This window comes from Toxotes jaculatrix, chromosome 15, assembly GCF_017976425.1.
Source record: "Toxotes jaculatrix isolate fToxJac2 chromosome 15, fToxJac2.pri, whole genome shotgun sequence".
NCBI classification, from domain to species: Eukaryota; Metazoa; Chordata; class Actinopteri; family Toxotidae; genus Toxotes; species Toxotes jaculatrix.
The window spans coordinates 8,931,500-8,942,441 of NC_054408.1; the positions used below are offsets into that span (position 1 = coordinate 8,931,500).

Consider the following 10,942-nt stretch of genomic DNA (forward strand, 5'->3'; position numbering starts at 1 on the left):
ATTATGTGAATTCTTCTTCCTCATCAAATACCTGATACCTGCATTACCCACAATACAGCGCAACTGCTGATAGCTTGGTCAGAGATTGAGGTGTAAAGCTAGCAGCAGCTAATGTAGCCTCAAGCTGCTAACTTGAAGCTGAAATGAGGAGCATGAGGAGCAGGGCTGATAAACTCATTCAGCAATAACTCCCCAAAAGCTGGAACATACTTCTGTTGTGTAAAATCAACTGAGCTCCCCATTAAGATAACTTGTGATAAAAATGCTTTAAAACATGACATATCCTGCTGCTTCTGGATCAGATGTATTAACAAAGAGCACAACATATGACATTGGAAAAACATCCACATTAACCAGTGTCTGCAGCATGTGCTACATTTTGGCCCTTAGCGGTTCTCAATGTCAAAAACATTTGGGCACACCTCATTAAAAACAGGGCCCAGTGTCAATGTCAGTAGTTTGCCCTTGTAAACCCATGTCTATATTACTTAAAGTCAAAAGAAGATGGACGTAAAACTATATCAGTTTAACGTAAGGACCAAAGGCATGGAGAGTAAAGGAGTGTATAATCGTTCTCACCTCACAGCCATCCTCTTCTCGAGTCTCTAGCATGCAGTTTCCCTGACACTTTCCTCTGACAAGCAGACACCTCCCCAGACCCACCTTTCCCCAGCACAGATATATAGGAGGTACTGTAGATCCATGGGTTATTTTTTGTTGTTGTTGTTGCTGCTTTTTTTGTTTGTTTTGGAATCTCAAACAACTTCAGACTCTTAAAAACAGAGCTACTGAGATGTAGATGGCTTGTTTGAGGAATACAACTTACAAGAAGCCTTCATCTTTGACATGGCAGAGAAAAAAAAATATATACTGGGGCATAAAGTGTGCCTGTCTGAATTACCTGTAATTTGAGGAATATTAACATAATGCTGTTCCAGGCCTGATACAAATAGAAAGTCAACTTTTTGTTGCAACAAACTTGCATAAATTATAGATACAAACTTATTAAAACAATCTATATTTAATTTGCAAACTTATATTAGATTACAGAAAAGGTTTTTGGAAGTCAGTACATGTGTTGCTCAGTTTTAAAATGGAGATCTTTGAAGGAGCACATCAAGACCTACACAACCACACATTGTTACATCAATAATTTTGAAGGTTTATCTTTACCACTGGCCTCTAAAGGATACTATAAGCTACAATCGTTGTAGGATTCATATATGTAATTAACAAACAAAGCTTATTTACCTATCAGGAGCCTGGGTTATGAAAGTCCTTACCTTGCTGGTGCCATTATTTTGTAAACACTACCAAGGCGTTAACAGGGCGGTGATGGAGAAGTCCTCAACTCCAGAAATACAAAAAAAAGAAAACTAGCAAACAAGATCAGGAAAGCAGCTGCCTACAGAACAGAAGGAAGCCGGCCCAACACAATGGGGGATAAGGAACTATATCAAATTATTTCCCAGAGCACAAAACAAAAAGTACCAACACATCTGATGGAGCCCCATCCTGAGATGCCATGGCAACTGTATTAGGCCATTCAGAATCCATGGTGTTGCTCTAACACGTTAAGCAGACAGTTTGGCCATCTTGTAACATTTTGATCATCATCATCATGTCCGCCATATGTAATTGCAAAAATAATAGGAATAACTATTCAAACAAGTACATTATACATTCTCCAACAGCAGTAGCTTTTACAGAGGGTTTTTTTTAAGTGGGATGGCTTATTGAGAAGTGGATTAGACATACAAAGACTTTAGCGTGGTGGCAGGGCCGCAGACCACAGTTCCCTTGGACGACACCTCCCCCAGAGCTGTAGTGCAGGTGCACGTGATTCAGGAGCAGAAGAAGATAGGTGCAATACACACCTCTGTTCAATATTCGTCTACACCCCTGAGAAAGCCAGACAGAAATACAGGCATGGGAAACGGGGAAAGGCTGAAGAAGCACACACAAAGGGGGACTAAATTCCCATGATGAAGGTGGTTTGAAGGACTGTGCTTGTTGGAGCGGCGAGGCGTAGACAGGTTTAGTCTTCATCGTCATTCTCATCGTACTCGTCCTCGTCATCATCATCACCCATGTACGACACTGGGGTCTCCACACGGGACCCGCTGTAGTGAGAGTCATTCGAGCTGGAGGCCATGGTGCCGTCAATGCAGCCATCACTAGAAGGAAAAAGGGGGATGAGTTTATCACTTAGATAAAGGACAAGGTGATAGAGCGGGGGGGCTAAGCATAACAACATGTGCTTTCTGTCACATTTGTTTGTTTAATTACAGGTAAGGCTTCTCACCTGCTTGCAGGGTAACGAGCTCCATTAGCTGAGGATCCTCCAGTGATGTAGACGTTACTGATGGGGCCCTTTGCCATCTCTGGAAAAAGAAACAATAAAATAACCTAAAGAAATAAAATAGCCTGCATTCATCACTCTCTGCTGAAGTCACACCACTGTTACAATGAACACCCCCTGGAAGTGAAGAAATCGCACTAAAGCTTCTCTGCAACTTCTCCCTCACCGATGAGTAGCTTGCTCACTAGCAAATAATGTGTAAATCAGCAACCTACGATTTCTTTCCCCAACAATTTATGACTTTGTGTCTCTTCACTGTCAAAAAGCATAAAAAAGATGGATCCGTCATTAAGTAAAAGCAGTCATTTTGTAGTGTAAGGGTTCAGAAGGCTTCTTTTTAAATAAATTACCAAACTGGGTGTGTATCATGATTCGCAACAGAAATTACACAATTGCATTACACAGCATTTGCTCCGCATGTGTCAAATGACACCTGTTGTATCATAAGCAATCTCTGCCATGGACACATCAAATGTGGTTTAAAAACAAAGGCAATGGCAAAGTGGACTGACCCAAACTCAGATCAATCTTAATCTAACCAGTATCTATTCACTAGTACTGCTGCTTCTGTCACTGTTCAATTCTTCATCTTTAAAAGTGACAAAAAAAAAACTCTGAAAAATGTCCTACAGTTTGTCTTCACATTGTTTTGCTACTGTCTCAGACTGCCTTTCCTCTAGGTGCTTAACAACAGCACATTTCCAGTGGATGACCAATGAAAGGCTTTTGATGTAAAGAAGGAACTCTAGGTACATTAGGACTAACCTATAACATAGGGCTCCAAGGCTTTGGGCACCAGATTGCGTGCAACCTTCAGATCCTCTGCAGAACACTTTCCCACCTCCAAACCACAGGCCATGCCCATACGTTTCAGCACCTCGATGTCATCGTGGATCTCAAACATGCTGTCAAAATTGAACAAATACTCAAACCTGCAATGAGAAAGAAGAACAGGAGAAAGTGTGAATCTGTTCAAGGAGCAGAAGACAATATTATAGTTCATATTTCACAGAATGATAGACACTAGAAATTACAAAATTAAAATAAATTTTAAAAATTAAATTAAAATACACCAAATTTTGTTCACTGTGCAGTGCACTTTGTCAGTGTCTAATTTTAAACTGTGAGTTAGATCTGCAGTTTAGAAACACACTCATGTCTTGAGAAGCAGTACAGTGCAGGAGGGTTGCAACCAACACATGTAAGCCAATTTACATGTATTGGTTCTTAAACGCTCATTTTTTTAAAAAATGCCACAGCTACGAAACTGTGGGTAAACACCATGAAACGTTATGACAAGAATGTAGGAGTGCTTACATTTTAAAGTCAAGAGATTTTTAAAGTATGTGGCTTGACGTCATTTGGCTGATAGAAAATGATTATCTACTTGGTTCTCCAAATTTTGTGGGATATCCTGAGACACTCAAATGCCATAAAAAGCATTAAGGGTTCAACTTAACTCACATTTGGCTGGGTGCAGGCACTGCAGTAGAAACAATGTGACTGGCTTTGTTTGTTTCACAGGTAAATAGAATTTACTTAAATGGCCTAACCAGCCTGGCTTTTCCTGTCCTAGTTCCATAGCCAGGTTAAGAAGCTAACAGTCCATTTTCAGACTAGTGTCCAATAAAAATCTCAGAGACAACAATGGTATAGTGAAATACTGTTGGCAGCGTATTTAGTACACATTCTTTACATTTCCCACCAAAATAAAATGTTCGACTGTGGGTCTGAGGAGCAGTGCATTTAGTACATGTGTTTGTTGCAGATTACACTATGATAGATTAGATTGGGTTCTTGCCCCTGCTGATGTGACTACTGCTTCAATTTTCACAACCAAAGGCATGTAATGAGAACAGTAAATGTCAAATTTATATACAAGGTGATTAGATTCAGGGTGCAGCATTTAATCTAGCCATAACTGCCACTAAGCTGCATTTGAGCCATGCACCGCAGCACCATGAGCAGCACACAGTGCTCATTAACATCATGTATTATTCTTTATGTTGGTTTACATAAACAGAACAGGATATAAGGGACCCGGGAACAGGACAAGAGTTTAACTGCATGTCAGTGGGATGGTAATGTTCCATCTGTTGCTGCTGTCTGTCATTTGTTTTTCAAAAAGGTGGACATATTTCTATCCTACATTAGCCTTAATTAAAATTTTGCATTTAGGTGCCAACTGGAAAGTCTCACATCTACATCTCCAGAGTCAGCTGCTTAACAGCTACATACTGAACTGTTGAGTCATGTTCTCAAGAAACTGCATCTCTGTCTTTATCAGGCTCATCCTGATGACCAACCTTAATTACTTGGCACTCAAAATTTTCAAACCACTTTTGGCTTCCTTACCAAGAACTGGAAAAGTATTAACCTGCAAATAATACATTTTATTGTACTGAGTTGGTAATAATGTGCCTTGAGTAGTAGAAATTTTCTACTACCCCAGAATTGCTAGTGAGTACAAACATTGCTAGTGCTGAAAATGAAGTATGTACTTGTCATTGGAGATGCTGCAGTCGATGACAGTTTTCTTGCTGGTGTTGACAATGATAAACGGAAGGTGGATGATGGAGTTGGGAGGTGGAGGTCTGTTTGCCTGCTGCTCTGTCTGTCTGTTCCGCTGAACCAGGTTCTTAAAAGCTATTTGCTGTAAGACAAGATCAAAGAAAGATGAAAACTTTGATGCAGCTACATAAGAGCGTTGGCTTTGGATTAATATCACATTTGACGCTTCAGAAACAAAATATTTCTGCTACATCCTTCAGGCACACTTTAGCTGGATTTACTCTCTAGCATTGTTAGAAAGATCCAGCAAAGGAAATGTACGTTATGTAGGATATAATGGACATTACCAAGATTTGCATTCATTACGCACCCTAAGTGATCCTACATTTCTTGAACTCACAACTGTCGTAGGAAGAAAGTGAGAGGGGACATTATTTAACGTGTTCAATGTTTACTTCACAATGAACAATCTTTCCCAGCATCATGCTGTCTCAGAAACATGTAGAGGAACACACAAGCGGGCCAATCTCAGTTCTCATGGTCTCCACATTGTATCTTTATAGCTGCTGTAGCACTGACATGTGGTTACATTTGAAGTGGTACATGTTAGCTCCAGCAAAACTGGCATCATAGCTATGGAAGCTAGATATAAAGATAACCCTGAACAGACAAGTGCAAGCACTCAATTCATTCCCACCTGCAGTATGAGCTCCTGAAGCTGTGATTGTTTCTGCTTAATCCTCTCCAGCCGCCTTTGTCTTTCCACCTACAGTTAATATAAAGGAAAAATGATTAAGAGGAAAAAAAAAAACTGGTGACAGAGAGTGGACATTCCCAATACAAGCTAATATAAGAATAGTCTTCACTGTGTGTTTCTACCTCTAGGTTTTGGCACTCTTGCGCTGAGTTGGTGGGCAGACCAATCCACTTGATTTCTTTTTTCTCTTTAGAGATAATGTTCATGGCCATGAGCACATTAAGTGCATCGTACACACGCCGCCGAATGTTCTTCTGGTCATACACATGCTAAAAGGGGAAAAAAAACACAAGATTAAAAATATTAACAAAAACATTTAAATTGTTAAAAGATAATTGTAAAATCTAACCCTACAAAACCCTTTTTCAAACATGTTTGTGCATGTTTTAGGCTGAGATAATGTCATGCAGCTGTAGCACTTACTGAGTCATTGGGCGACATGTGGTTGTCTGAAGAGCTGAATTCTGCGACCAGTTCATCTGCCACCTCATTGTAGGTGGTTACTCCTTTCTTCTGCACCTTCTCACACACTTTCATGGAGAAATGCCTCAAGCCCTTCCCATTTTTTTCCCCTTTCTTACCACGCTTTCTGCGGACCGAACAGAAACGCAACGATTAGTATGTAAACACCTATGTATTTTCTTTCTTTATATGAAAATGTGTCAGATTTCACACATACTAAAAACACTTAACAAGAGCTCAACAACGTCCCAAACTTATAAACTTAAGACCCTTTAGAAGACTTACCCTGATGACCAAGGAGAGGCATCGGATGGTTGAGTCTGAGTGAGGAACTGGGAACTTGGTGTATGTGGACTATTTACCAAAATGGTATTCGATACCGTGGGCCTCTGTGGTGTTCCAATCACCTGCAAAGGACAGGGTAAAGTAAACATTAACACTAAGCACTGGCAGTAATTTTGTGAGGCCGTCAATGTAAAATGAGCTTTTCTCTAAAATTAAGTGTATTCAAATCTTGATATATGATGAGGGTATACTTAACACCAACAGTACATTTTTAAAAATCCATTTTTTTTTTTTACTGAAAGGAGTAGATAACACTTCAGATGGAAAAACTGTATAGGGCTCACTCGCATCAGGAAGAACACTTTTAGTATTTCAGACATCTATACTATCAATTATTGGTGATGAACACAGCCACTGATCAGATTAAGAAATTGCTTAAAATTTGCATCCTAAATAGTAATGATGTATCTAAGAGATAGGTGATCTATTCCTTCACTAAGGTAATATCTAAGCTGATTTCCGTTATGTATACATTCCATGTATATAATGGGATGATGGGTGTAATCCTGCTGACTGTAGAGTTGATAAGCTTAGGATCAACTGCCTCCACCTACCCTCTGCCCGGTCACCTCACAATGATAATGGAGGGGCTTACACAACAGTAAGACACAGCAGAGAAACCCAGTAAGCACATCTCTACACAAATGCATCTACAGGTAATTGGCAATTTAGAAAGCTGAACATTTTATATCTATTGAGAAGTTCTAATCTCTCATACAAATGAGGTTGTGAAAGCAAAAAAGGCGGACTTTTATGGAGCATCACTCACCATATGTGGCACGTGTTGCATGTGTGTTGCAACATTCACATTGGATGGCCCTAGGGTTTTGGGAAGTAGCTGTTTGGCCACAGGGGCAGCTGTAGGCTGGACAGTAACCAAAGACAGGACACCTAACAGAAGACATGGGAAGACCAGTAATGAGCAGAGATCTTGATTGAAACTCCATTGCCCCCTATCGTCCTGCCACCATCACACAGGCCTACACATGAATACACATTTTCCTTGAGGGCTTGGCAAACTATACTGTATATCACATATGTCAAGTAAAGAAAATACTGTGTACAATTTCTGTACAGTATTCTGTACTATAAATTTGTACCTTTGCTGGGGCTCAGATTCTGATCGATGAAAACCTTCAGCTCTCCATTTGTTTCAATCAGACCAGCCTGCAGGGAACAAGATATAAATACAGTACAATATTCACCACATTAAACATACTGCATGAATCCAGTTAAACAAAAAGTGTACAGCAGAACAAACATGGTATTAGGGGACATGTCATAAGTAAGTTATAGGAACTTAACATCTACCATCAGCAAACTAAACAACTGCTTTCCAGTAAAAACCATGTATAAAAAATTACTTACATCTTTAGCCATGATCCCAAAGGACCGGAGGAGTTGAGCTTTAGGCTAAAAAAAAAATTTCTTCTATCTGTCACTCTTCAGACCCCTGTAGACAGAAAGAGGGCAAACCATTAAATAAAGACTGCAGCTAGTTTCCAACTTCACCTTAAACATTACGTTTTTACAAAATATTTCCCAGTGTTATACAAAATAAACACAGTTTGTGTTTTTTATGTGTAATTAAACTAAACTCTGAACTAAGGCCCATCTGAAATGCTTGCTGCCAGCACACTGTTCAAAGCTACATCACTAACGTTAGCTTGAGTCACCGGGCATTCTTCTTTCAAGACAAATTAACCGTGTATATGTACATATTTTAGCCCAAGCTCAATTATATGAATCTTTGACAGGTGTTTCTGAATGCATAGTGTATGCAAAAAACTACATTAAACCATCCCTGGATGGTCACAACTTTTACTACGCTAAGTGTGCACAAGGCCTACTTCAGGTACCGAGCACGTCCGGAGGAGAGGCATCGTCGAACTTCTGCTACAGGTCACGCAAACATGCTAACTTTATCACAGCAGCGCAAAACTATCAATGTGACTAAAGTGATAGCACCACATTGTTACATATATTGCGGATGCATGCAGGAGTAACAGCATTCATATCATACCACGACAGCATTGAACAATCTTTTGTTGAATGCAGCTAGCTAATTGTTACAGCTAACAGTTAGCATTACATTCAGCTTACTTGCGTTAGCTAGCTAGTTAGCTTCTGCACGTTTTGAACAGATTCCCATAAAATTTAGCATTTATTGGTTCCCTTCTGCAGATTCCCGACAAAGCCGAGTATGGGTTAATATTTACGGAATGTGTGTGCATGACGCACGGTGAATAAAGTTAATATAGTGATTCTGTGCACTTACGAGTGCACTCTTCTGTTTCTTCGACGGCTGTTGTTGTTGGCATTTGAGAATGGAGGAAGAGGAGGTCTAAATCCCTTCCAAACAGGAAACAAACTAAGTAATGTCTAAGTACTTTTTAACAATTCTACACATAAAACCAAGGATAAAATATTTCTTTGTGTTGAGTATTTAACTCTTGTGTTTATTTTCTCCTAAAGTTTCTGTCCTTCGCCGTTGTACAGTAAGTAATACCAGAATTTGCCGGTTGGTCGATAAGGGAAGCTGCATTTAAAAAAATGATCGTTTTCAACTGAATATAAACGGATCGCAGAGAAAAAGCAAAAAGCTGAGTTAAAGCTCAAATAACAACAAGATGCTCTTTTTTCCGACCCTGAATGTCACATTGCATTTAAAAATAACACCCAAAGTATTTCGTCACAACCCCTGAAATGCCTGTTACTTGTAATTGAGATTATTCTTGTTTAGTTAATTGTGGTTTATTGACAGTTGCGGATCTCCTCACTGCCTATCACCAACAAACATAAGAATAGTGGCCTCTTTATCCCGAATTTACATTAAGAAACAACTAATTTATTTTCTTCTATCAATATTCAAACTACTTATAAAACAGGCTGAAATTTTAGCTTTAAATAAAATATTGATATTTTCGTCGTATATCGACTAACTTTGGCTAAATTAACGTTACTAGTGCCATCCTTTAAACGGTTGTTTTCATGGCACGACACGATATGTAACGTTAAAAGCTCTAGAAAAATAATCGTGTCGCTGCACAGCAGACGTTAATGCAACCGATCGATCATAATCACCGCGGATCGTTACACCAAACTAAAAGCCTCACTAATGACTCCGTAAATGTTAGCTATATAAGCTACGTAAGTTAGCAGCATATAAGAATATATACTAAAGTTAACGCCTAGGGTACAGCACTTGTACTTTACTAATCAGAAGTGCTTAATAGTTATTTTAGCAGCGAGCTAACCCGCTATTATGGTTGAAAAGCCAGGACCACCGTCGCTTTGTTAGCCAACTGGCGTTACGCTAGCTCGTAGCTAGCGGGCGAGCTAATCTACAGCTGTCATCGACAACACTACCAGAATTTAGCTTCAATTTTTACCATGGTTAGCTTTGTGTCTGTTGGCAGTGTATTTTCTAAACATTTTAAAGCACAACAATAAGTAAAGCAGGTATTAAACTTGAAGAACTGTCTTTTTCTGCCGCTTGAGAGCGAGCCAGAAGTCAATAAATGCGGCTTACCGGTGCACTTCGCAAGTTAGCAAACTGATTGTTAGCGCTTTCTATCAGCTCTCTGTTAGCCTTGCTACAGCAGCGCGTCTCACAATCTGATCTTGGCGGTGTCTCGCTTTAGAGGTGTCTGATTGGACAGCATCGATGAGACGAAAGCAGAGCAGTCAAAGTAGTTCATGCCCACAACGCGCATCTCTTGGGACTGGAGGATATCAACGAGCTTCAAAGATGCATATACCGCCATCTTCTGTACAGGAGTGTGAGGGTGCATTTCAGCTGTTTGTCTAGCGTTGACGCCTCAAGACAGCTGACTGTAGGTAAGTTTTGGTTGCACCAAAAATGCAGTGATGATACATTAGGATCTCATTGCTTCAGCCACATTAGGAGATGGTCAGGGATGACTACATATGAATTAAACACAAATGAGTTCCTAAATGGATTAAAGGACCAATTTTGTTGTGTGTAAAGCAATGCAGTCAGTGTTGTTAAACTTGCTGGCTACCACCTTGGCTTTATGGCAGAGTGCAAAATGTGCATTTTTTCCATTTGGTAGCAGTCGTAGTTTTCTATAGACAACTGTGAGATGGGAGGCAAAATTTTGTCACAAGTGGTAAATCAAGTCATTGAGACACAATCTGATTTCATGTGTGAAGAGCCAACCAGTTCAGCTGTTTGTCATATAGACCAGAAACAAGGAGGTCTGAAGGGTCAAAGAATCAAACTTGATTGTTTAAACCTGTATAAACATTCCACCACCTAATTCTGTCTCAGGTCCATCAGTCAGCCTAGATGATGCCTTTAAGCCAAGTCCAAACCAAAACCTGTTCCCCAGGACCACATCTCCAAAAACCCCCAATGTGCACCTCCTTCACAGATGGTGGTCTGAAGGTGGTCTGTCCCCCTGTCATGATTGATTTTTCTTGCGAGTGCCACCCAGCAGTACCTGAACATCTCTTCTACTGCATTATCTGTAAAAATATCT

The 10,942-nt window shown here is 39.9% G+C and overlaps 1 protein-coding gene across 2 annotated transcripts; it reads right to left on the reverse strand.

Moving 5' to 3' along the window:
* Positions 1–717: 717 nt before the first annotated feature.
* On the reverse strand, positions 718–10,113 carry tfdp1a (transcription factor Dp-1, a). 2 transcript variants are annotated; one of them, XM_041057054.1, is made up of 12 exons: positions 9,970–10,113; positions 7,806–7,890; positions 7,538–7,604; positions 7,207–7,328; positions 6,378–6,499; positions 6,054–6,219; positions 5,753–5,899; positions 5,571–5,639; positions 4,864–5,015; positions 3,128–3,294; positions 2,306–2,384; positions 718–2,177 (listed from the first exon to the last, which is right to left on the reverse strand). In XM_041057054.1, the coding sequence occupies exons 2-12, from the start codon at positions 7,815–7,817 to the stop codon at positions 2,039–2,041; spliced, it is 1,242 nt and encodes a 413-aa protein (XP_040912988.1). In that variant the 5' UTR covers positions 7,818–7,890; positions 9,970–10,113; the 3' UTR covers positions 718–2,038. The 2 variants fall into 2 exon arrangements, with proteins under 2 accessions (XP_040912988.1, XP_040912987.1); XM_041057053.1 differs by lacking the exon at positions 9,970–10,113 and adding an exon at positions 8,716–8,801.
* Between the last annotated feature and the right edge of the window lie 829 nt (positions 10,114–10,942).